This window comes from Galendromus occidentalis, unplaced genomic scaffold (genome assembly GCF_000255335.2).
Source record: "Galendromus occidentalis unplaced genomic scaffold, Mocc_1.1 scf7180000077198, whole genome shotgun sequence".
In the NCBI taxonomy this organism is placed as follows: domain Eukaryota; kingdom Metazoa; phylum Arthropoda; class Arachnida; order Mesostigmata; family Phytoseiidae; genus Galendromus; species Galendromus occidentalis.
The window spans coordinates 1,591-27,842 of record NW_003805186.1 but is presented as its reverse complement, the minus strand read 5'-3'; the positions used below and the strand labels follow the sequence as shown (position 1 = coordinate 27,842).

Sequence of the window (26,252 nt, the reverse complement as noted above, 5' to 3'; positions counted from 1 at the left end):
GAGGATTCGCTGATATTATACTATCTCGAAGTGAAACCATGGACTGAAACTATGAAAGAATCCTACTACTCGAATTGACTTCGTAATCATGAGCGGGACGTGAATAAACAAGAAATTTCTGGTGCTTTCGATGGCGAGTCTCGTGAGCGAGGTCCGTTCAGCGCTTACGTAAAACCAACACGAACTGACGTGCCGCCATAATCGCTCGTAATCTTGTGGATGATGCCTATCTTCCATACAGAAGCTGCGAAGAGGGCCCTAGCTCAACCCTCTTGGGAAGTGTTCACGGAGTGTTTCGTGATCGGTCGTTCGAACTTGGAAGCTATGTCCTGATGTAGTTTCGTGCATATCTCTGAGAAACAATCAAACCAAAGCGATTCGACGCTATACATGTGTGAGGCCTCACGCAGAGCACGCCGCTCTAAAGCCCGTAAGGGTCTTCAAGGTCTACAAGGTCAGCTGGTCAAACACACGCTAGAAAAACTCAGACCCGGCAATAACTTCGACTTGATAGGTTGGATAATTGTGCAAACAATGCGTCATGATCCGGCTCGAATCTCGTCCGAACGGACGAGACTGACGCGCCGTCGTATCTGTCATATGATTTTCCGGCCTTTAGATTATGGGTTGAGCAGAAATTGCGCGCTTCCGATACGCAAAGGGATTGTCAAACATGACATGCCGTCTTGGAAGAGCGTCCTTCCGCCTATACTTGGTATCGTTTTTCCGTCGACTCGTTCCTCTGTCGATTTTCCTCACTGCTGAGCAATATCGCAGGGTCGAGCTCTGTCGTTCGGACTCCTTACATCTCCCGATCGCATTCCTAGGCCTTAGCTGGGACTTCGCTCACCCTGAGCTCCGTATGAAAAGGGTAGGTGCGGAGATGGCTACGACGTCAAGAAGGAAAACATACTGCGGACTTTAAGAGCGTCCTCCCGAAAAATTCATTGCCGAGTCATTGACATTCAGTGGGCTCGCGTGATGCTGGGCAGAGCTCGTCGCCTTGGAACTTCGGGGTCCAGAATCGCTGACTCTGTAATGATTCGGCCACTTGAATCAAACATACTGCAGAAAATTTACTACTCTGTGAGCTGCAGTGGACTCGCAGAACGACGCTAGGATAATGGAAATCTGCAGAGCAATCGAAGACGTATCGTTCGACGCCATACCACTCGTTTCTTGAGCCAAAGATCGTCGCGATTTAGAAGCATCAAGCGACAAAAAAAATTATTTACCTCCAGCATGGAGCCTTGGATGGCAACGAAAAATGAACGAAGATGCTCGCGAACCATGTTCACAACGATGAAGTGCTGTCTTCCGTCAACCACCCGTGACGAATGAGATTTTCCGATTTATTTTTCCGTCTGACTAAGTTTCGTCGAATTCTCGTAAGGAGCTCTCGCGACTCTATCGGACTAGAAGCCAATGTCCCTTGATGACCCGTTCGCGCATTAGGACGAGTTGCGGAACTCGTGAGCGGCTCTTGCGGACGTCTGAATTTAAGACTGGAACGGAAAATATTGTAGTTCCGAGAGCTGAGAAGAAGTGAGTTTTCCCATTGCTATCTACCTGGTGGGACGATGAGGCAAGCGTGTCCGTCTGTGAATCTCTTCTTCGTTTGGGATCCGAAGCTAACATGACGCCGCCTAGTTTTTTTAGGAGAATCGGCGCCGGCCTACCCACGAGGGTTTTTAGAAATAAGCTCTCTCCGCGATGGATCCCAGGATTAGGCGCAGACGTCAGGAGCGAGGAAACTCGAGGGAAATTGAGGGGATTCGGGCGCTTTCCACCGCTGCAAGGGGAACTTCTTCCTTCTGATCAGCTCGTCCCAGTCCGGTCATTGTCAAGTCCAGGGACTTCTTTTTAAGCTCAGCTGTGACATCCGCGGTCGTCATTCATTGACGGACGCGATCAATCCTACTTGTGTGTTCCCGTGGATTCCATGGAAATCTCCACGGCTGTCTCATTCTTTGGGGAGATTCTGAAACGAGCTTCATGGCGAAAATTCAAAAAAGAAGACGCTCGAGCCGTTCCGTCGAGCCTCCTGGGCCTTCGGGAGGACAAGCGGAGCCTTAGCTTCGCGGAGAGAGCTCCGTCAAGAGAGGCGCGCAAGTTGATGTGACTTCTAGAGCGTGATATTCCCGGAGACGACACGTCATCGACCGTGACGCATTTGCGGGACCAGGACCAAGGTCCGCAACGGAGTTTCGAGCTTCTGAACCGAATTCCTGCTCCGGAAGGCGGATTGAGCTCGTACAGAGCGGAGTATGAGAGGGTCCTATCGACAGCACCTGTCGTTCTCCGTGGAGAGCTCAATAATCATTATCTCAGAGGGGTGCTCTGTGTATCGGACTGGCAATGGGAGCTCTCCCGCGAACCCCCTCAGGATCGATGTCTTGTTTAGAAGAAACTCAAAATCAGCATCGCGAAGAAGTCTATGACGCACGGCTGATGTAATACTCGATTGACAGTTTCCTGTTTTTGCTGAAACTCTTTGAACGATTTGGATCCGGGATTTATCCTTATTCTCGTGCGATCAGTGTATCGAGCGACGATACAGGAAGTTGCTGACGGTTTCGATCGACTCCGTGAACTGGCAGGTCACATCTATCCTTTGAAATTCTCATTCCTAAAAACAGCACGAGAATGCAACGCCTGTGTGGAACGTCTGAAAACAGACTCGTCGGGAAACTTTCAAGGTCCGGTGGCAATTCAAACGTCCTCTTTGAACTCCGTCCGGCGTTGATCTCGAATTAGAAGGATCTCGAATTGAACAAGCTCAGAGATGACTTTGCGGACCTTCCCGGACCTCGTTGCACTCGGATTGTCACCGGCGACTGGCTCTACGCATTCCGCGTTCTCTGACCGATCATTCGGCTTTTAGGCAACATAGCAATGCAGCCGCTCATGAAATTTCGGATGCGAGAGAGTGCTCATGACAATTAGTGCTCGACTTCAGCGATTGATCTGCTGATCAATGCGATACTGAATGCTGGAAGTGCGTTCTTCTTGGAAGCTCGGAGCTGTCCAACTCGATGCCGATGATCGCGTGCTTCTCCGATGCTGAGAGAAATGTTCTCCTCGTGGCATTCATAGATCATTATCCCATCGCTTTCGGTTCTGGAATTGTCTTTTTCGGATGAGGATAACAATAATCACGAGCGTGTCCGTTGCCCCTGCAGACACCGATACGGTGCTTAGGATCGAGTTTTCTCCAATGCAGTGTGATGGATCTCCTCAATTACGGACATTTTCCTTCATCACCGATCGAGAGGAGCATCCCGTCTCCGATGGAAGGAGTCAGAGCCCCAAAGACAACGCGAAATGAACGAGTGATTGAGTAATCTAGCGTGAAGAAGTCTCCCTCTTTGCTTCGGTAAAACTCGACGTTCAGGTTTTCCCGCATTCTGTACTGGTCGCTCAACACAACGGACGACGACTCCGTAGGGATATACGGCAATTTGAGAGGGAGCAGGAATAGACGGATTTTCCTGGAAGTTTTCGAAGCACTTCATCGGATCGAGTGGACGAACAAACTCCGCACCTTCGTCTGCCGACGCACGTGCAGCGGTTTTAGAATCTGCGTGTTCGCTCTGACGTGAAATCAACAGAACGACACTCAAGGTGTTTTGGACTTCCATAACGCTTTTGAGAGAATCAGTATTCAAAGTTTCGGGTCATCAGTCCAACTACTGTGAGTGAAATGCTCGTGACCTTGATGAATTCCGTAAGTCTGTCAGCTTTCCCTACCCTTCGGTCAGATTTCCTGGCTGTCCCGACGATCCGATAGCAACCGTCGGGCATCCTCAACAAGGGTATCATAATTATCTGTTCAACGTTTTCTCGGCCGATTAACTCCATGGAAACGATACGGCGCGATCTGGTGGATGCCTGATCCCCGTGTCAGTCTGCGCTGACCATCGATTCGCTTTTTTCTCACCGAAAACCGCGATAAGAGCTGATATGGCTCACGATTACGTCGCGACGCTGTCACCAGCTCTCCAGAAACGAATGGGTCCTGCTGCTCATGTTACGTCAAGCGTGCGCTCACCGAATTCAAATACGGCGTTGCCGCCGTCGTCGCGACCAGCGGGGAACCCTTCAAATATTAGGAGTCTGAGCTCGACAAAAATCAAAATACAATTATCAGAGTCACGGCCAGTCATGATGTTGTTCCTGGTCAGGCACCAACGATTCCGTTGAGAGTTTTCATCGGATTTTTCCACTAAGAGACAATGATGGAATCCTTTCACAATGCGCGGTCGCTGGAACGGTCTTTCACGCGTTCGGCTCCCAGTCGGTCACCGCAGAATTCAAGCTCCCAAGATCGGAATTCGAGACTAAGAGACAACACGGAAAGCTTCCGTCGGAGACTTTCCTCTACTTCTGTTTATTCTCTGTTCCGTCCCGGAGCTGGTGAAGACTTCGACGAGGTCTGAGGAAGCGTTTCAGTCGTTAAAATATCATCGGTATCGTATGATTGTTTGCCTAGATGAGTAAGGATCGATTTCAACAGAAGTCAAGATCGTGACCGAAGCGATGAAGGAATCCGTCGCGACGCTCAGCGACTTTTTCGAATTATTTCCTCTGGAAGGGCGACGAATCCAAAAATCCCTATCGGCATTCCTCTGGGAAGGCCACGCACGTCGCTACTCGGTGAAATAAATCACCGAGGATAAACTCACAGTTCGATTTATATTTATCGCGCGCGAAATGCCCACTGAGTGGACCCTATTTCGAAGCATCGGATCCTTCAATCGCGCCGCTTTCTCCACAAATAAAACAAGGATTGTAATATAGGAACTACAGAGTTTAACAGTGGTGCTGATTGTATCGTTGAGAATTCCACGGTCTGCTGCCCGCAGCTCGGATGAATTTTGGAGGCGAAATCTTCCTGGTGTACTCGCGAGCTTCGGTTAACAATCTGTATCCTCTTTCCGCAACGCTCCCTTGCTTCTTCCAGCTGTGAAACGCGGCACAACATCAGCGATGAATCTCCGGTAGCATTGACTTCTGCTGATACCCGGCTTGCTGGGGATGGGCACAGCCGCCACGGACCAGCTTCGGCTGGTCGTCTGGAAGAACTTACTCCTCCGGAAGCGGAGACCGGTAAGTGATTCGATGGGATGGCTCGTCTGTTTACCGTTGATGTTCTAGATAAGTTTAATTAAAATTATTCTGCTGACTAGACGTGCCGAGAATAATTACTAACGCCCGTCGTTGACCGTGATAGACAGCTCTCGCGTCGTAAACTACTCGCACTGAGGTATTCGGCGAAGCTTCACTGAGTAATTAAATTTCAGGTCATTCTCTGTTTAGAAGTTTTGTGGCCCATAGTAATTTTCCTATTACTGGTGATCCTTCGATTGATTCTACCAGCAACGCATCAGAGTGCATGCTTTTATAACGCACGCGCCTTGCCGTCGGCCGGGGGCTTACAAGTTATCCAAGGTTGGTATCCTTGGATGTCCGATGATTCATGTCGTCTTGAAATAATCCAGCATCATGATCATCATCACGACTGTCCCCAGGTCTCATCTGTAACATCGACAATCAATGTCTGAACAGGAGCCAGTTCGAGGATATCCCGACCTATCCCGGATCGAGGTAGAATTTCTCTCTCGAATTTCCGGGATTTCTCCCGGCACCGAAACATCCGAATTGAATGTCCTATAAGCCTCTCGACTTGCACAGGTTGGATTCGCTTGTTGGAGCCCTAACCCCGTTGTTCAACAACGGGAAGCTTCTGGGTCTTGCCCGAGAGCTCCCGACTTCGGCGAGATTGTTAGACGCCATTTCAAATCTTCTAGCGCACCAAAGTGTTAAACGATTGTTAGGTAAGAGGACCTCACGCCGAATGCTGTCGTCAAGCACCGTGCGACACGATAAGTTTTCTAATCGAATTCGAGGGGGAATTTCTCGTCCAAGAACGATTTCCCAAGATTTTTCTAACGTCTTTTTCTTGAATCCTTGCAGTCACGGGAGTTCCCGTAGAGAATCTAGTCATCGATGTAGAAGAAGCGCGCGAGTTGTTTCTCAATAAAATGTCCATAAGCCCAGATATTGTGGACAGCTTGCTCAAGTCAAAACTAAGTCTTCCATCGCTCGTGTACACTCTGATCACAAAACACGCTGAATGCGACGAGTCTCTAATACGCAGTGAGTTCTCGTGGAGCGTGAGCCTCCTGACCCGGAAGCATCCTGGCACCGGTGAATTTGTAACAAATCTCCTCAAAAATCTCATGTCGAGCTTCAACTGTCTACAGGCATAGTCATATCGGATGACAGGCGAGTGGCGCAAGAGCTCACCCGAAAGTGCCCTCTGAGCACCGAGTTTGCGGAGAAGCTGCAGAGCCTTGCCGATGTCAAAGAAGTCATTCGCACGCTTTCGGGCGTAGCGGAGGCACTCGATCAGCCCCGCATGGCCAAACAGATCGAAGAACTGACTGAGGTCGTGCGAATAGCTTCGAAGCTGAAGTTCGGACACCAAAGGAATAAATGGTCCGAAGTCGTTCGGTTGGGAACAAACGTACGTCCATTCCGTGGAATATTCATGAGAGTCCCTGCTGCCCATGATCCGAGGATCGAACGGATTATATGTCTCGACTTAAGACATTGTAAGAGCTATCGGCATTACCTTTCTCGTGACGCTCTAGGTCATCAACGACGTGCGGAACGGAGTGGGCGCAAAGTTCGCGCAACGGCTCTGGCGAGATTGGGGACGACACGTTCTGCCGAAACATTCCGCAGATTTGCAAACGCTCCTGAACGCTGCGTCGAAGGTCTTCAACGAGGAAGCCAAGCCGAGTTTCGAGGACAGCGAGCTGAATAAGATCATACCGGCCCTGAGGAACATGCTCCAGGTGAGCCCGGACCTTTTTCTGGTGGAATTTTCGGAAACCCGATATACTTTGTCTGACCGCTCCCCGGTACTGGAACCCGTACATTGCGGAACAGTCTCACCGAACCAAACGAAATCGGCAGGTTTTCAAGAACGCACCTCAAATTGAGTCGGGTCTCTTCGGTGTTCTGAATGGGAACTTGGTCGATCTGGCCGAGCACGTGGGACTAGATGCAGACTGGCTCAACATAGGAGTTCATCTGATCGGTGCCGAAGCATCCGCAATCCCTGGTTCGCACACCTTCCCGTACTTCCCAAGGTTACTCGAAGCGGCAGCACGCACACTCGCCGACCGAGAGAAACGCTCGAAAATCGTTGAGAGACGTTCAGGCGGACCATTGCTCTGGGAGGAAAATGTGTGCAATCCAGCTTTCTTCGAAGAATATGTGGTTCATTCGGACGAAGCCCGCATCATGTCGAGATACGCTTGCTCGCTCCTCAAGCAGGTAAGCTGCAAGTTTGACGGAGCTCAGAAATCTATCTTATGGGGGCAGCATGAGGTCCCTGCGTGGACGGAACACATGAGCAATCAGCACTCAGAGGAAATATCACTCTCAGGTATTACCGTCATTCGTCGACAAAGTTACCGGCAAAGTGAACCTTCGCTACCGAAATGCTTCGTCAACTCCAGCGCGCGAGGCCATGGACGGGCTATTCGGGCTGATGGAAGCGATTCCGAAAGCCTCTCCGTACGAGTTCCAAAATCGTCTGGATAACGCTCTGATGGATCTCGACCATTACCTGAAACATGAGATTGACGAGACGAGCCAAGCCTCCTTGCTCGGGTCGACAGCGCAACTGGTGTACGACTACTTTGAGTTGCTCCGGCCCGACTATGCTGTCCACATTGAGCGAATCGCCGCGGCTGTTTCATCTGTACTTGACATCATGAGTCGCTACTTGAGCAAGGCCACTGTCAGTGGCGAAATTTCTTGGGCGTCGGCGCTTGGCTCGCAGTCTCTGCAGAGAACTCTGAACAGCCTATTCGACAATATCGATTCGCTTCTCGTTGCGTCCGATGCCGTACTCACGAAGGGTCTGAACGCGTCAAAGTTGCTGAAAGATCCGGACTTGAAGTTCTGCTCGAGGTCTTCGCCTCTCTCGTCTTACCTCATCGTGGAGGAGCCGGAACACTTCGCCGAAGTCGAGAGGAGCATCTGCTCTAACATAGAATCAATATATCCGGAGATGTCGACATCCGCCCCGGTCAAAGAAATCCTTTCCCTGCTGGGAAGAGCATCCTTGAGCAACGTCACGGACAAATCGGTTTCTTGGAACGACATAGCAACCCGCGTTGTGAGTGTACGGAAGTCTCTCAACCACTTGAACTCCGTGGGATTCGCGAATTTCGAGCGAAGTCTCGAACCCTTCGCTCGTTTCGTATCCGGAATACGCGTTCTCCTGGGTGTGCCGTCGACCAAAACCGAGGTTCTGCGTCTGAAGACTCGCGCCCTTGAACTTGCGCTGAATCACTTCGAGTTCGATGAGGTCATGAAATCCGTGGCTTTGAAATTGGTTCACGAGATGTCGAACGCGAACGCTGTCGGATCGATACCCGACGACTCGAGCAGCATCCTGCGTTGGTCCGAGCAACATCTACCGGAGTTCATGAAGCTCTTCCTGCAAATGTCCATCAGCAAGCCCGAGAAGATAAGATCGTTCTTCCAGCACAACCTCACCGAGATCTGCCAGGAGTCTCTCGAGACCATCTTGGAGCTCAATTCGACCTCCGAAGCAGAACAAAAGCTCAGCGATAATTTCAATGATCTTTGCGAGAGACTCCTCTCGGGAAGCCGCGTCGACCAAGCGAAGTATCCTCCGTCGATCATGATAAGGAAATTCCTTGACGGTTTCGCTTCGTTTTGGGACCTCGCGTCCGCCAATCAGGTAAAGTAATCGAGCTTCAATCCTCTCCATCAGCGGAATTCGGAAGGGAAGACTCCCGATCATGTTTCCTAATGAACTCGATATTGCAGACCAGGAACAGACTGTTCGACGTGGCTCTATGGCGAACCGCTCTCTTACCTACGTTGACTTCAAGCGGGAGCGATTCTGTCTTCGATTTGCTCCAAACCTCGATTTCTACCCTGCAGCCGTTCCTGCCTCTGAAACAGACGTCGTTCGGCGAATTCCAATGTTCTAGCGATCGAGCCTCTCATTCGGAGCTGAATCTCATCAAAAACGTCTGGAGTGTCCTTCAAAACCTCTCGAAATTAATCGACGCAAGTCTCCGGATTCTCCTGCAGCCGAACCACGTGAAACAGATTGCGCCTCTAGTCAGGAGTTGGTTCCGTAACGGGACCTTCTGCCAATCGAGTCAAGAAGATTTCAGAATTCTGCGACGCTTTTACGGCTCGGCGTTTACACCGCTCAACGAGTTGAGAAGCGTGATCTGCGTTTCGGCAGAACAGCTCGCTTTGGAGTTCCCGGAGTGTTCGGTGAGTACCGAGACGCGGTTCCCCGCCCCGCAGGGGTTCGGTGTCGAGGAAGGTCCCCGAGCAAGCAGCTCAATCTCCGTACACCCTATTTCAGGCTGACGATCAGTCGCCGACCAGTGCGGTTTCTGCCATCAAACATGCGCTGCTCAAGCTGGCCGAACCAGATTCTAAGCTCACCCCTGATAAGATTTTCTCGGTGTTCGAGTGGTATAAAACAGCACTCGGTGTGATGAACATCCTCCAGAATGGGCTGACCACGGAGACCCTGAAGGACCCGCAGACTTGGTGAGCATCTATCGAGAATTCACCAGTTTCTTCACCGACCCAACGAATACATTCATCATTCCGGAATGGTTTCTCATTGATACCTTCCCTAATTCAAAGGCTCGAACTCTTCGAGAAGAATCTCGGGAAGCATCCGCAAGTTTTGTCAGAGCTCAGGCAGCTCATCATCAAGAGCGGCGATATATCGGCGCAGATGGTGAGTCTCTCCGTGTTGAATGCATTATGTTTGGATTAGCGGTGAAGATGCGGACGTCCCGCATCAGAAATATTAGGTCCTCTGATTCGATTAGGGGATCTAAGCGAGAATCGATTCCAGCTCGCACAAAACTCGACCATGGATTTGGATCCCACGTTGCTCAGAGTGCTCAAGCAAGTCAGTTCATCGAGATTACTAGAGACCGCCATGTGGTTCTCACGCTCACTGTCGTCGAACAGTGTCGTTGACTTCCGACTCGAGTCTCTTGAAAGTTTACTTTTCGATAACTGCGGCGAGAGTTCTGGCGCCGGTATCCACGCCTTGCTATGCGGCGACGAAACGCGACGTCTTTACGAACATCTCCGACAGTTGAACAAACAGAAATCGAATTCATCTTTCGCTGAAGCCGTCAAATCGATCGTATCCCTCTTGCATAAAATTGATCCACGAGCAACGACCATGCTCAGGACAACTTTCTCTGAGTCTGCGGATAATTACCAGCGACGACTCCCTAACTCGTGAGTATTCAATCCGATCAAATCGATTCTGATCCCTGTCATATACGCCCTTAGATATACCATCATGTCTCCAAATGATCGTGGATTCGTAATTCCGGCCAACCGTGCGATTGACCGAAGCCGATTCTGCCTAACTGATTCCCGCTTACAGACTCGCTAAAGGCATTGTTTCGACTTTATGGCTCTCCGATATCCCTGACGACCTCAGCCATCTCCTGGAGCTCGCAACGACAGTGACCGAAGTTCTCGATGTCCTTCCCCCCTACAACGTGTCGAATTTCTTGGTTCACAACCTGACGCAACCCTCACCCGACTTCGGAAATCTCCGGGCCTTGGATGACGATCCAGTACGTCAACTTCTCATCAATAATCTCGTTCCGATCGCCGGCGGTCTACAGGATACGGGAACGATTCTCATCAACCTGTGGAACAGTCAGGATCTCCTCCTCAAATCCAGGTGAGCATCCTTAGACGAGAGATCAGGGTTCTTTTCCTGCTCTTGTTATAAAGCGGATTTCCCAGAAGTGATCGCGAGAATCCAACGAGATTCTATTGTTTCAGCTTAAGGAGCTCCGCATGCAAATCCGGGGACTCCGTCATTCTGGATCTCATGAAAAACTTGGGTTCGCCCCTAAATGCGACGTGCCAGGTGCCCGGCTCAAATCTCGGGGACGCCTATCAATATCTCATGGACAGAGGTCTCGAGAGAATCGTGGATATCGATGCTGAAAACATCTGTTATCCCCAAATACTGAGTCAGGTCAGAGAGAAACAGAATCCTTTCTCAACGAGCTGTGTCGATCCGTAGCGAGGCTCTCATCCAATCCGAATTTGCAGTTCGCAACGTGGTCGCGGGTCTATTCGGGAGAGGCGCAAATTCTGTCGAACTGTTTCAAAGCTCTCCACAACTCCAACACGACCTCCGAGCTCGCTCAGGTGGCTCGAACAGCGGCCAGCCTCTTCAGATTCATTCCAGCGTTCAGCGGGTGAGTGGCTCACCGAATTCGATGCGATCGCAATGCGGATCCAGTTAGTAATTTTTTTATGCGATGAGAATACGGACTAGACTGTCTCCGTCCGTGCCTAGCATCAAGGGGGATCCCGGCTATGATCCCTTGGATGAGCTGAGAAGAGAATTCCCCGTCCGCGCTCGATTCGAAGACCTCGTTTCCCAGAAGGCTCTACTCGATGATCTCGACGATCCTTCTCTCAACGGAACGGTGGTTGATGCAAGATGGGTGCGTATAGCAGGATATTTTATAAGAGCCTGGAATCGGTCGCTCACGTGGCTATTTCTGATTCCTCAGCTAACGATTCGCTCCTTCAGCTCTCCTTACACCGCTCGCCGAGGCGTCTCGAGAGAATGTTCTGCGAAGGATCTTGGTACCCCGTGATCGTTTATCCAACACAAGTTCTGCCCGAGTAAGGCTTCCGACTATCGTCTAAGTCTCACTTCTGAAAGCCCCCCGACTGCCATGAGTTATTAGCACGGCGTGGAGATACTCATTCCCCAACCCATTCTAAAATCGACTTTCACCCTCAGGAAGTACTGCAGCAACGACTTTGCGAAACGATTTCTCCGGGCGATTGATTTCGATCGGCTAGGACCTGAGGTGAGTACTCCGGGTTTAGGAGAGCGAGCTCCATTGGCAGGACTCTGCAACGGCAAGGATCGACTCTGGAACGTAGGCGTGACCGAGTGATTCCATGGTCTTACAGATCCGGAAATCCCAGAATGATACGCTCACGAAGGGACTTTGGCTGAGACCCTTCCTCCGGGCTGATCTTTTCGATGCGCTCGGTGGAATCGGGAGGAACGCGCTTCCGTTCATCCAGTTGTCCGAGGAGCCTCTCACCCTGGAAACGGCTACGGCATTGCTGGTCTCTCTGAAGGAGGCCCAACTGAAAGATTTACACGAAGCGTTGCACGCATTCGGGTGGCCCATATCTGAAGGTATATCCGAGAAAATTCCAATTTCGCAAATCTTTACTTTAGGGGCCTCATGGAGAGGTCATAGGTCACCTGGGTCCTCATAGAGAGGCCACGAGTAACTATCCCATCTTGCATTCAAGTATTCACGGGAAGCGAGCTCGATGTGTTCGTCCAAGCGATCCGGAGGGCGATCGGTGCGGTGAAGGAGATGTCGGCCACGGGGCTCTTCAATGTCCGATTCAAGGTCACGGAAGTCCTGAACGATCCAGAGTCTGCGAGGAAGGCAATCATTGAAGCACTCGGCGCTAGCGGATACATCATCGACTTCATCCTCTCCATGGAATTCGACGTATCACCTTTCTTAGTCGATCTAGAGACCAGGAAATTGACTTTCGTCGATGTCGTTGGAGACGTTTCACTCTTGAAACGCGCCTTCAGCCTACCACCGAGCTCGAGCATTCTCGACAAGTATTCTAATGTCTTGAGACAAGCGGTGGATAAGCTGGGCATTCCTCCGAACCCCCTGGTGACCGTCGCTCAACAGAAGCTCTTGAAGAATGTCGCCGACATACTCTTGGTGAAGGCGCTGAGGAAAAATGATCTCACCTGGGACCATCTGGTGGCGATATTTTCGGCGTTCAACGCTGCGCCTCAAGTGGCGTCTGACGTTGGGAACAGCTTCGCTACGATAAAAGACGTCGTAGGTCTCGAAACGATCAAAGGTCTTTCGAATCTCAACGTCTCCGTGAACGGCGTCCGGGTCCTAGCGGAACCGGTGGCGTTGAAGCTCGTCGGTCGCCTGACTTGCGGTCGACCTCTGCGGGATTTGGAGCAGGAGTTCAAAATCCTGCAACCCTCCAGAAAAGAACCTCAGTTGAATGAAAAAGACATCGAAGAGTTGCCGGAGGAGTTCTGCCGGAACGGTTACGAGCAAGTTATGCGGCTCACTGGCGGTCCCATTATCTGGGGATTCTTGAAACCCATCCTCCGAGGCAAACTATTATACGCTCCCGATACGGAGGAAGCTCGACTGATCGTCACCGAAGTCAACAGAACTTTCGAATCAGTAAGTGTGAATGCTGCCAGGACCTCAAAAGGAATGCAATCTCACGGAATACCGAATGTCCCATCCATCTGGCCCTTTTTCCGACCGCTGTTTTTCTCTCATAGATCGGACACTTCCGGGATCGGTTGTACGAATGGGGTGACGCCTCAAACGGTTTGAAAATGATGCTCGGACGGAAGAGTGCAATCGATGATGTGAAGGACGCGCTTTTCTCCCATGTTATGGAGCCACTGATGCGGAAGATCCTACCGGCGGGCATAACGAAAGACACGTTCGACCTCAACGTCGTTCAGAATGAGGTATCCGTTATATGGAAAAATTTATTCTCGTCAACTCGACCATAAATCCGCAACGAGACGTTCTTCGGAGCTTTGGTGAACATCATTTCGAAATTTCACAGATCGGTGACGCCGGCGGCTTGGCCGACATGCTTCAATTAGTGTCGAACATCTCCCATTGTTTCACGCTCGATCGTTTCGAAGCTGTACCAACCGAGGAAGAGTTGGAAATATTGGCCCCAAAAATGACGAAACGCAAAGAATTCATCGCAGCAATGGTTTTCGATCTTGATAAAGAGCTGAAAGGTCGCACAGCACGAACCCCGCCGAGCGCGGCTCCAACGCAGAAGAATGGTGGCAGGGGCAAAAGAGGTCTTTGGGAAATGATCGGATTCGCTGACGACGAGAGCGAGTCGCGCTTACCGTACGATATTCGCTACAAAATTCGTATGGACATCGACAACGTTCCTCTCACCCATCGTATCAAGGACCTCTTCTGGAAACCCGGGGCGAAAGCCGATTTCTTCGAGGACATGCGATACCAAAGAGGTTTCTCACAGATGCAGCAAATAGTCGACGCTGCGATCTTGAGGGTCCTGAACCGACAAATCCATAACGGGAGCGACGATCCGCGTGCCAATCTGCCGGCGACGTTCGTTCAACAGTTTCCTTACCCTTGCTACGAGAATGACGAGGCTGGTCATCTGTTGAAGTCTATCGTGCCCTTGGCTTGTCTCTTGTCATGGTTGTTCTGCGTAGCCTTCCTCATCCGGCAGCGCGTTCTGGATCGAGAACAGCATCTACAGGAGGTTCTCGCGGTCATGGGTCTCAGAGCTTGGATCGACCTCGCAGCCTGGGTAAGCTGGACTGGCGAGCGTTCATTCGGACACGGGATGGACTCGGTATGATATAAAATTATCCATTAGAAGAGGAAGACTGCCTCATTTGAATCTGGATTATTTATTCCAGGTTCTGCTTTCCGGGGCAATACTCGGAGGGATAGTGGCCATCAGTACCGGTTTAATCTCGGTAATTCTGCCGAACTCGGACTTGCTCCTTCTGTTCATCTTCTACAGCACCTTCGCTCTGTCGTTGTTGAGTTTTTGTTATTTGGTATCGAACATATTCCAAAACAACGCTACTCTAGCTGCATTGGCCGGTGAGTTTTCGTCTCGATCTCTTTCATTCATCACCCGTCGCGATTTCTCGGAGGGAGGCAGTGAGTTTTCCGCGCCCATCTTCAACGCGTATTTCTACCTCCCCAGGAACTCTTTTGTACATCATTTCGTTCATACCCTTCGTCGTTGCTCTGACTTCCGAAGCATCGCTTACGCTCATGAACAAGCTGCTCCTGTGTACGTCGATGAGTTCCGCTTTCTGCTACGGCTCCCTCTACATCACAAGGTTCGATTCGGGTTTGGTCGATCGATCAAGTCCCCTCAAAAGCACCGATGACCGCTCATCCGGCAGAAATATTTGCTCTCATATTTCATTGATAGGTGTCATCTTTCACTTATAAGTTAATTCTATCCATGCAGGTTCGAACAGCAGACACTAGGTCTTACTTGGCACACTGCTTTCAAAAGTCCACTGGCCGGTGATGAGATGAGTTTCATGTGAGTTCGAGCTCTATCTGGGTATTCGCCCACGAACGGTAACGCTAAGTATTATATTCCTCCCGGGAGAGAGCCTCAGTATTGGAAGTAATGAATGATATCCCTCCTCAAAAGGTTCGCCCTCGGCATGCTTATACTGGACTCGGTCGTTTACTCTGTAATTGGCTGGTACTGCGGACACGTGTTCTGCAACAACCCGAACCTGAGGAAGAAGTGGTATTTCGTTCTGCAGTCAGAGTTCTGGACAGGCAACTATGCCGACGACGGTAAGCTCGCCTCGGGACAGACGAATGTGCAAACTGGTCTATCCGTATCCATCTGATTCTACCGAATTCTGGGTCTCCTACTGAAACTTCACCCGCTTGTCTCAGACGATATCTACACCATTGACGAGAAAGGCGACGGCGTAGAGATCTCTGATCTCCTCGTCAGGTATCCCGCGGGGAATCTCGCGGTCAATAAACTCTCTCTGACTTTGAGGGATGGTGAGATCACTTCGCTGCTCGGTCAGAACGGAGCCGGAAAAACAACGACCATCAGAGTGGGTTTCCGTGCTTTAAAAATTCGATGCGGAAGGTTCCATTGACCATTGAGGGGGCTCTGCATATAGAGACGGGAGCATTGATCGTATTTGGCTGTTCTAGGTTCTGACTGGTCAGTGCCGAGCGACGACAGGGAGGGTTCAAGCGTACGGCATCGATAGTCGGAATTTACCGGAGCTGAGACGACTCATTGGATACTGTCCCCAATACAACACCCTTTTCGACAAATTGACGGTGCGAGAACATCTGATGTTCTTCGCCAAACTGAAGAGCACAGCGTAAGTATCCGGAGATCCGGAGGTATCTGATATTCTGCCGTTCGCAAACGCGATGCTGTATTTCAATGACGTTATTTTCTGCAGAACTTCGAAATACGAGATCGATTCCGAGGTGAGGACAATGTTGCGAATGATGGATCTAGCCCACGTCGAAAATCGTTTGTCTTGCGAGCTCAGCGGGGGACTACAGAGACGTCTCTGTGTGGGGCTGTCGTTCATCGGGGGATCGAAGCTGATCATCCTCGACGAACCAACGAGTAGTGTGGACCCCGTAGCTCGTCGTCACATCTGGGACCTCGTGCTGAAGTACCGTCAACGACGAACCATACTCCTCACGACGCATCACATGGACGAAGCCGATATTCTGTCCGACAAGGTCGCTGTAATTCAACGAGGGTCACTCGTTTGTCAAGGATCCCCCATAACTTTGAAGACGCGTTTCGGTTGCGGTTATCAGTTGACTCTCTGTCGAAATTCGAGCCGAGAGTCCGACTCCGGTCTGTCGACGAGCGACGCGAGCCTCACCTCGAACCATTTCTCCGTGGACATCATCGACGATATCCGAGAGTTCATACCGAGCGCCTCGATAATCGGCGACGAAGCCGATTGTGTCACTGTGAATTTGCCGCACCGGTCCGAAGCGGGCGATGCTTTCGATTTCGCAGCATTCTTCAGAAAACTCGATACTTCCGGATTGCTGGCCTATCACGGCTTCAACAGCTACCGGGTGTCGTGCACGACTCTAGAAGACGCATTCCTCAATCTGAGTGCGGACAATGTTTCACCGTCATCGATCACCCGAATATCGGATTTCGACTCGGATGGAAGAGGTGGTTCCGATGGCTCCGCGTCACCAGTTTGGGACTCCGGATCAACTAGCTCATTGTATCTCACGTCGAACCGAAGAGTCGAAGGCATGGCGTTGGCCTTCATGCAACTGCGAGCTCTTCTATGGAAACACTCCCTGCATTCGGTGAGTTTTGGCCCTTGGAAGAAGATCATAGCGATGTATTCGATCGATGTGCGATAGAGGATGCCAGGAAAAGGGAACGATAAAGAAGAGGGAACATCGAGACACGGAGAGAAACACTCAAATCCTCTGACGGGTCCCCGATTACTTCCAGATGCGTAGTTGGAAAGTACTGTTCTCATCCGTGATCATGCCGTGCATCTTCATCGCTCTCGCGATGGGAATCACGACTCTGAAGCCGGACAATATCAAGGAACCAGCTCTCGACCTCGACATAAACCTCTACGGAAGACCCGCCTTCTCGGTCCTCAGTAGTCAACCCGATAGACCTCTCCTGAAAGAATTCCGCGGGAAGCACGCCGTCCGTATCGGGGATCGAGTGCGATCGCTCCCACAGCACGGATTCTGTCCAGCCGTGGACCGAGCTCGACGCAATCTCGACTGGGGATCGGTGGACACCGTCGCATCCTTCAACGGCACGCAAGAACTATTCCTCATCGATCCTGCGAAAGTGGATTTATCCGACTATCTGCTCGCTACATACGCCGATTATTCGGATAAGCGCTACGGAGGCTGGTCTCTGGATGGTGAACAGGTCAAAGTGTGGTACGACAATACGGCGCATCACTCGTTGCCGATATACCAGAACCAGTTGACCAACGCGGTGCTGAGGAGACATTTCGGTAATTATACCGTCCGCGTCGTGAATCATCCGCTCCATCTGACGCACGAACAACTCGGCCGGGAAACATTGTGAGGAACTTGACTCTTCCTAGATCGATGATCCTAGAATTCATGAAGGAGTCTGTCCTCCGAAAACTACTTGACGAGCCCGCTTCAATTGCAGTTTGAGCCGTTTGGCAGATCTCGGAGTCGCGCTTGTGATTCTCATCGGTCTCGGCTTCATCCCAGCCTCCGCCGTGATATACGTAGTCCGCGAACGTGCCCAGGAGGAGAAGACCGTCCAGCATTGTTCTGGGGTGTCTAAGACGATGTATTGGAGCGCAATCATGATCTGGGATCTTCTCGTTCTCTTCATCGGGATCTTCCTGTGTTCTGTAGTGATTCGAATTTTCGCTATCCCAGTATACGTGGATCGGGATAATTTCTCGGCCGTCGTCCTATTGCTTCTTCTGTTCGGTTTCTCTTCGCTGCCCGTGACGCAGCTCATATCGCACCTTTTCCATGAGTCCTCGATCGCCTTCATGGTAAGTGATTCTCCCGGCCCCGTCTACGCGATGATTTTCAACCAAACCGGAGACGAGGCGTATGTATTCTCTGAAAAAAAATTCATAGGCGCCACGGTCTGAAATCTTCCTCTTGCAGGTGACTTACTGTCTGAATCTGTTCTTGGGACTGGGCATCTTCCTTGTCCTGCTGCTTTGCAATTCGTCGATTCCAGAGGGCATTCATCTCGTCGGACTGATTATTCCGCAGTACTCCTTCATCCAGGGCGTACTCGTACTTTTCAAGAATCACATTACGGCCGACATCTACGAGATCTTCGATCAGGACGTCTACGAAGATCCGTTGTACTTGCTGCGCGCGAACTACATTATGATGTTGATTGTGGGCACCTCCAGCTTCTTCCTGAATATCATCAGGGATTACAACATGTTGACGATTCCAATCACCGGGAAGGAGCCCGAAATCCCACAAAACGAGGATGCGGACGTAATGATGGAGCGAAAACGAGTGGTTTCCGCCATCGGCGACGATGTCCTTTCCCTGGTGAATCTCACCAAGGATTACAAAACTTTCGGTGCGTCTCCTCGACAGATTCTCTTTTCCCCACATCGGTATGGCCGGGAGGCGGACCGTGCAGTCCGGGAAACAGCCTGGACCATTTCTTCACATATCGGGCTCCTTCCAGGTCTCTCGAAACCCCACAGAGCGGTCGATAGCGTTTCGTTCGGGATCGGGAAAGGGGTCTGTTTCGGACTTCTCGGTCTGAACGGTGCGGGCAAGACTACGCTCTTCAAAATTCTGACCGGTCACATACAGCCCACATCAGGGAGAGCCTTCCTCAAAGACAAAGGAGGAGCTTATCGCTCGCTGGGCGAGTTCAATCATCACGTCGGATATTGTCCACAAGGAGACGCAGTGGACGATCTGCTCACGCCGGAACAACAACTGACGATCTACGCTCAAATGAAAGGCATCCCCGAGAACGAAATATACGATGTGGTTCAGAAAGCATTAGCCATTTTCCAACTCCAGTCTTTCGCTAATCGGCCATGCATCGACCTGAGCAGAGGAACCCGTCGAAAGGTGAGCGTCCTCGGTCACATAATTCACCGTTGACTCCCGATCCGGCATAAAATTGCCTCTAACCGAATTGTTTTCCCTCAAGGTCTGCACGGCGATGGCTTTCTTGGGAGATCCTCAACTAGTTCTGCTAGATGAGCCCACGACGGGAATGGATCCCTTGACGAGGCGACTTCTGTGGAGCAGTGTCCAGAAGTGCGTCGAATCCGGAAGGTAGGAATCGAGCTTATGTACAGACATGTGTTCAATATGGAATCTACCGGTGAAAACCTTGGGGAACTCCTTACCAAGCGAACGACACCTCTCTCGTGAACAGATCTGTGTTGCTCACTTCGCACAGCATGGAAGAGTGTGAAGCTCTGTGCAACCGCCTGGGCATCATGGCTAACGGAAGACTCCGATGCATCGGCTGTCCTGACGCTCTCAAATACCGGTACGATAAGAAGAATCGACAGACGCGATCCAAAGCTCGATTTCCTCATCTGGATGGGCACGAAGAGCTCTGACGCCCAAACCGTCTTCCTGACTGAAAGTATTCTTGCAGTTTCTCGCAGGGCTTCACCCTCGGTCTACGAATCGAGCCCGGTACTGAGCAAACAGTTCTCCAGCATATCAAAAGCAAGTTCCCCAGCGCACGTCCGAAGGCGCTGCATGCAACATCTTTGCAAATATCCGTGCCCTCGAAAGAAGCTTCTCTATCATCTCTCTTCGCTCTGCTGCAAGACGACCGCAGTCGACAGGTGGGTGGAGGGATGACGGAAGTATTCGCTCACTACGCGTGAGGTAGAGACCTCAGGGAAACCGTATCTAATCGTGAACGATTCTGCAGGTGGGCATCGTTGATCACACCATTCAATTGACTACTCTGGACCAAGTCTTCGTCGAGTTCGTGAGCCAACAAAAAGGAGAAGAGGACGATGAGGAATCATTCTCAAGGGTGGCTACAGTTTCGTCTTTTGGATCAGCTTCCTATCAACAGCTATCTTCAAAGGACGGAGCTCTGGCCGAGGACGGTTTTATAGACTGCACACATTTCTAGTTCATTCAGACCTTTGGTTCATCCCTTGGGAACGACTCGATCACCGATCGAAAATTTCATGACTTCCGCTACTCACCTCCTGGAAACCATGTATATAGTCCAACGAGCGACGGGACTCATCATACTCCCGTGAAACAGCTCAAACGACTCACAATCCGAGCACCACTGGGGAAGCGATGTACATACATGACGATAAGAATGAGTTCCTGACAAGTTTGGAGATATCTCCATGGATTCGAAAGCTTCGCAGACCCCGATCCGACGGCCGCGGTCGCAGCAGCCTGCGAACTTATCAAAAATGATTTAAATAGGCCAATTTTATTTAATCCCCGTGGGGAGCGCTAATGTGCTGTTTCGCAGGCACAGAGTGCGCAGTTGTTCTATCCACAGTCGAGCATCCGACTTCAAGCGTGTTTTCGAGAAGTTGTGGTGAAAGACTGAAGCGTGGAGAATAAAGTGTTATTTAAAATTTAAATGCTATTCGTCTCAATCCATGACGGTCCGATCGGGTAAATCAGGCGGATTTTCCTGGCAAGAATCTTCCCAAAGAGTCGTCGTCGGGCGATAGAGTTTGGGGATTTCCGCTCTAAAGCTGACAGTTTATGAATTCACGAAACATCACACACTGTGGCCTTCGGTGACACAGTGTATGAATCTCGAGTCTGGTGAGTTGTGTGAGCTTGAATCAAGGTGAGGTGCTATATCAAGGTGAGGTAGCCCCGGTACAAGGGACCTCTTGTGTGGGACTCGAGGGCTATCGAAATCACTATTAGGGGACGCGGACGTCCTGACGTCCTGTATATCACCTGAGTTGAGAAAAAAATGATCCTCGGGGCATTTTTCGATTGGGAGAATGTCTTTATTCCCGAAAACGCATCGATTCGAATATGCTGACATTTTGATCGAACGTAGTTGCGGCTCATCCTTTCCTACAACCTCTGAATCCCAAAATACGTGGTTTTCCCGGGAAAAAATTTCGTTGTTCGTTGGAGGGTCACAATTTTTCTCTCTCTAAATTAAAATACGAATAGTTTCCTGATTCCTCGACGAGTCCGAGTTCGGCAAACTCATCAAGGAGCAATGATTAAAATCTTCTCCGAACACAAATTCATTCTGATGAAAGGATTGCGCTGCCATCGCGACACGTCCTTCTCCCTTATATTCGATTTCAGCTTAATCGTGTAGTATCTCCCCCTTCGCATCAGATCCGAATCGGTCCGTTTCCGTTTTTTGCACTCGCGCTACGTGAGTCCGCCGGGTTGAAACCGTACTCCATTTTCGAGATGTGAACATGACATTCAAATCTGACCATAGTGCCGCCGTCACCACAGCCAACTACGATGCGGACACCTAACCGTAACATAACTTATAGGGGAGGGGAACAATACAACCCAAGATAACTACACATTTTAGTATACAAGGATAAAATTACAGAAGATGGTATCATGGTCTACCTGAGGCAGCGAGCCATGACTCTTGGCGTGTCGCTGAGGAATCCGATATCGTGATTTGATTTCAGAGTGATTTCTGTGTCAACTGCAGACGTACTCTCTCTATGAGCTCGATCGCATGGGATGGGATCCCCGTCACAACTTCCAACCTCTTGTTTTGCGGTTCTCTCCATCATCGAATTCGCTAGCAAGCCATTCCGTCATCAGCCCCGATCTTAGTGGACCAAGACCCCCGATCCACGAACTCGGCCCTTCCGCGAGAGGGTCGTCGGTCATCAAAAGACCCGGAATATACGAGAAACGAAAGTAATGAAGAAAACATATCCGCTCAGATTGCAACCTTCATATTAAACTGCGAGCTGTTGTGAGAACTCTCACTTCCGGATGCTCCACTGTCGAACTTGATCGATCTTCGCGGTCGGCCTTCCGCGACGCGGGCGAGAACTTTGCTCAACGACCGATACGTACGATTCGAGGCTCCGATGCCGCTCGACATTGAATCGAACACTCCACCTATGGTCTGAATAGCGAATCAGGTCGCATAAGCATTTGCTGTCATACAAGGATTCATTAGATTTTGTCTTTCCGTCCGAATGATTGTATAAGGAAGACATATATCGAACGCGATGGGGAGCAGCTTTCGATAGATCATCAAAATTAATTGCTCAGATTTGGATATCCTCAAGATGGATGGGTGAGAGGGCAAGATTCTTCGCGACGGGCGGACAAGTTCGACAGCAAGCAACTCCAGCGATGGCTTCGGGATTGCTCGCAATATTAGATCGATCCCGTATAAACACGTTTTCTCCATCATTTTTTGGGTGTGTATCTTCCATGCATATATCCGTGCATATGGTCCCGGGCCCTCATAATTACCATCTTCGTTGAAAGGTACATATATAGACTATAATCTTATTTTACACGGACGTCGCTATTACTCGGAAGCGAACGCTGTATGATATTTAGGCCCGGTAGAGATATACAACTCGTCGTAAGCCTGTTGTTGCGTCAATTCAACGGCTTGTTGCTTTTTAAGAACAAGAAACGTGTAAAACTTTTGGGCGACCTGCTTCCGAGAATTGTGACGTACCAAATCGGCAAAACGAATCGGCTTCCCAGAATCCAGTACGGGTTTGACGTGTTTCAAAAGTTGAACCGTTCGCCGGTTTTGGATTCTTTCCTCGAACTCCTCGAATGTTTCATCGTCGGCTTGCTCGTCGTGGTTGGCGTCTCCGATCGAATGCATCGCGTCATCATCAGAATCCGAATCGTCGTGATGAGGGATATCCATCGCCCCATCATCCATATGACTGTCCATCTCGTGCAATGGAGTCTGCGGCAAAGGCATCGGCGTCTGTGGGGGCTGCATTGGCGTTTGGGGTGGATGCAACGGCGTCGGCGGCGGGGCCATATTGCCACTTTGCTGGAGCGAGTCGAAGTTGGCTGAAAGATCGTCCCCGCTCATCGAGCTCTGAAGAGGAGAATACTCGAATTAAATTCGGAGCTACACCAACTCTCGGAAGGGGACTCCTCCCAAAGTCGTTCGGGCCCCGTTTGAGCCCATGTAAGACCCTCGCAGATAATGCATCGAATGTGACGACTCGGGCCCATGCTCTGAACGTCGACCTAAGGTACTCACCATTCCCGACGGGAAAGTATTGTTGAAATCGCCCTGTGAGTGCGCCGGGGTCGCAGGTGCAGGCGTAAACGGAGTGTAGGCGCTTCCGTAGTCGGTACCGGGGGCATGGGCGTAGCCTCCCATTTCGTTGAAATCCCTCCCTGGCGTAGGGGGAGGTAAATCGTCGATTCTCGCGCGTTTCGATGCTGGAGTGCTAGGCGGTAGCGAACCTCCATGCATGGTGTCGTCTCGGCGGCTGTCGGCTAGATCTCTGGCAATATCGCTTCCTTCGCTAGCTTCTTCCTGGGGAGCAACGACTAGACTCTCGTCCGATTCCACGGATCGCGTCACCAGGCGTGACTGGTAGAGTTTCTGAATGTACTTCGAGTTACGGTTCTCAACCGCAGGTAGTGATAACAACTTATCAACTCCACCTGTCTCCTTCCAGTGCATCAGACGTTTGGTAGGTGGAGCGAGATCCAGAGTGGTAACAATATCTGACGTGTCCGACAGTTGGGCCTTCATTTCCTCACCGGAGATGTTCTTCACTTCGTCGATGATAAGTTTTCGTTTTCGGTTGGGGATACGACGGACCGCGGGTCCCGCCTGTTGCTCGACGGTCGTGTCGAGCGGTGCGAGCGTGAACGTTTCGGGTTCTTCTCTGGGCGCGGGTGGGACCATTGGCGTTTGCATGAGGTCCGGCCCCAGGTTCGAGGGAAGCCCGAGCGGGGTCATATGATCGTTCATTTGCGTATGTTGCGACGACTCGTCGTCTCGAGGTGCGCTCGGGGGCTGGACGTTGATGTCGTCCAGATCGTCGCCGTCCGCTGAAGACGCCGGCGAGCATCCCATGCTCCCGCCTGTTCCCATATCGTACATATCGCTTTCGGTGTCCGTCAAATGTGAGTCAGGGGCCTGACGACGCGTCATAGGGGTGTCGTCGAAAAGATCCGCTGGTTCCAATTTAGCTGCATCTCCTGCTGAGTAAAGTTCACTACGCGGCTCGTTCTCAAGTTCGAGTCCGGCCGAATCGAGATTTCCTCCGAAACCATCGTCGTTGAGAGGGGCGTCTAATGAATTTTGCGAAGCTAACTGGGAAACTGCTAAACTGGGAGCACTTTCTTTGGCCACACTGATTTCTGTTGCGGAAATGTTCACCGATTGCGAGTCGAAGTCGAGTTGGGATGAATCACGGCCGATATCGGCCTCAGTGTCGAAGGTCATATCGTACAGTTGGGCCTCATCGTTCATGAGACCCATCCCGAAGTCTTCTTTCAATGTAATGTCTTCGGCTCTCGATTGATTCAGGGTGATTGTGGCCTCCATATCGATGGCAGGCAGGTCTGGCATTCCGATATCGAAATCGTGAAAAACCTCAGGTAACGTAATCGATTGAACAGCGGCTTCGCGGTTCTCCTCTGGAAGATCCACCACGCCGGGACGGAAAGCCATCTTGATCTTGATGAAGGCTTCATTGCAGTCGGCTAACAGATATTTTGCTTTTCGAGAGTAAATTCTCACGATTCCTGCAATAGAAAACGAGGGCTCAGAAATCTCCGATCGAAGAGGAGTTCAGAAGGAATCAATACACGAGATTCACATAACGGACGACCGGTGCGACCCGGCTGACTAAACTGACGTGAGAACGGTGGTAACTTACCAAGGAGCAAATGTCCGGATGTTCTGAGAGCCATTTTGACTTTCGGCTGTAGAATTCCCTCGACCGATGACTCAATATTCGTTTCGAAAACGTGAGCTTTCGTCAATTTCTTGTCCCAATGCGCGGCCAGCCAAATCCGGGACAGCGGTCCCTTTTTGGCCAGCACAAAATGCGCGTAAAACATCTGCAATAACGAATAACCAGCTCAATTTCGATGCCGACTGCGGGGCTTCCATGGGGTCGGAAAAGCGCGGAGACAATTTGCTGACGCTGTGTAGACGGGAAATCTGGTGGAAAGATGCACTTTCGCTTCGACTCTGCTCGCATCGTTCATTGTCGGAAGGAAAGGAGAGCACGGTTCGATTCGGTAGAGCTCGTCGGGCCCAACTCCGTCCGTGACGTAACATCCGAAAGCTCACGTAACATGAGAGGCTTCACGCATTATGAGAAGCGAAGCCAAAAAGACTGGATAATTCACTCGATGGTGGCCAAGGAGAGCTAACATCCGAAGATGTTGCAGTCCCCATCGACGAAAAGCGGCCTTCCCGAAAGGGATCCGGAAGCATTCGGCGGAGTTATCCGGGGAATGCCTCCTGTTTCGATCATAGGCCTCAATCTACATGTTATTCAATCCCTGAATTTCGAGTATGTCGGATATCTGGTCACGTATACCCGCGACAGGAAACACATCATTCGTTTTCAGAAAGACTCTACAGGAGCTCCGAATCCTCGGTTTTCATTCCATTAGAGTCGCTCCACAATCGCTCATAATTTTCGCTCCCGAATCAGAATCAGGACGGAATCTGGTTTGTATCGGCAGGAAGTTCTCTTATACGGGCTGAAAGCGTCACTGTGATAGCGCACCGGTACACGAAAACAGAAAACTATGGGAGAGGGGCATGACCGTTGCGCTATTGGAGAGCTAATGTTTACAAAATATCCCTCGAACCATGAATTATGAGCAATCAATTTCAATAGCGGGGGAATCTTGTTATTCCCTCGTGCCGTATTCACCCGCGATGGTGAATCAGAGAGGCATCGAGCAGGATTTTCAAACAAAGAGCCAGGGCGAGTTGGCACCTCGAGAACTCGTACCCTGTCGGCGGCACCTTCGGACTACCCAGTTCGGGCTACCGTCGCAATCACATTCACTGAAGAATTAGCTCCAGCCAAAGCGAGTTCGGAACTTCGCAGT

General features: G+C 50.7%; 2 protein-coding genes across 2 annotated transcripts; one reads left to right on the top strand and one right to left on the bottom strand.

Annotated features, from left to right (window-relative positions):
* The first annotated feature begins 5,037 nt into the window (after window positions 1–5,037).
* Window positions 5,038–20,731, top strand: LOC100906589 (ATP-binding cassette sub-family A member 1). Its single transcript, XM_029111029.1, has 38 exons — window positions 5,038–5,109; window positions 5,304–5,451; window positions 5,532–5,607; window positions 5,695–5,837; window positions 5,977–6,159; window positions 6,267–6,529; window positions 6,657–6,863; window positions 6,985–7,347; window positions 7,460–8,788; window positions 8,878–9,339; window positions 9,434–9,624; window positions 9,724–9,820; window positions 9,941–10,338; window positions 10,490–10,795; window positions 10,900–11,098; window positions 11,176–11,324; window positions 11,426–11,576; window positions 11,666–11,760; window positions 11,882–11,951; window positions 12,058–12,292; window positions 12,412–13,337; window positions 13,442–13,636; window positions 13,738–14,472; window positions 14,585–14,774; window positions 14,881–15,019; window positions 15,154–15,231; window positions 15,346–15,497; window positions 15,603–15,772; window positions 15,876–16,051; window positions 16,136–17,024; window positions 17,176–17,774; window positions 17,869–18,229; window positions 18,348–18,783; window positions 18,895–19,292; window positions 19,375–19,502; window positions 19,606–19,722; window positions 19,834–20,029; window positions 20,119–20,731. Exons 1-38 carry the CDS (start codon window positions 5,038–5,040, stop codon window positions 20,326–20,328), a joined length of 11,232 nt encoding a protein of 3,743 aa, XP_028966862.1. The 3' UTR covers window positions 20,329–20,731.
* Window positions 20,732–22,376: 1,645 nt separating this feature from the next.
* On the bottom strand, window positions 22,377–25,241 carry vtd (RAD21 cohesin complex component verthandi). Its single transcript, XM_029111031.1, has 3 exons — window positions 25,058–25,241; window positions 23,429–24,923; window positions 22,377–23,248 (listed from the first exon to the last, which is right to left on the bottom strand). The coding sequence occupies exons 1-3, from the start codon at window positions 25,239–25,241 to the stop codon at window positions 22,714–22,716; spliced, it is 2,214 nt and encodes a 737-aa protein (XP_028966864.1). The 3' UTR covers window positions 22,377–22,713.
* Between the last annotated feature and the right edge of the window lie 1,011 nt (window positions 25,242–26,252).

Excerpts from the sequence above, each read along its gene's own strand:
- LOC100906589 (XM_029111029.1), top strand. The coding sequence starts at position 5,038 with ATGGGCACAGCCGCCACGGACCAGCTTCGGCTGGTCGTCTGGAAGAAC. Across the intron at positions 8,789-8,877 it reads ACCTCGCGTCCGCCAATCAG|ACCAGGAACAGACTGTTCGA; the intron begins GTAAAGTAATCG and ends TCGATATTGCAG. Across the intron at positions 18,784-18,894 it reads CAAGGATTACAAAACTTTCG|GTCTCTCGAAACCCCACAGA; the intron begins GTGCGTCTCCTC and ends GGCTCCTTCCAG.
- vtd (XM_029111031.1), bottom strand. The coding sequence starts at position 25,241 with ATGTTTTACGCGCATTTTGTGCTGGCCAAAAAGGGACCGCTGTCCCGG. Across the intron at positions 24,924-25,057 it reads ATCCGGACATTTGCTCCTTG|GAATCGTGAGAATTTACTCT; the intron begins GTAAGTTACCAC and ends TTTCTATTGCAG. Across the intron at positions 23,249-23,428 it reads GATTTCAACAATACTTTCCC|CTCGATGAGCGGGGACGATC; the intron begins GTCGGGAATGGT and ends TCCTCTTCAGAG.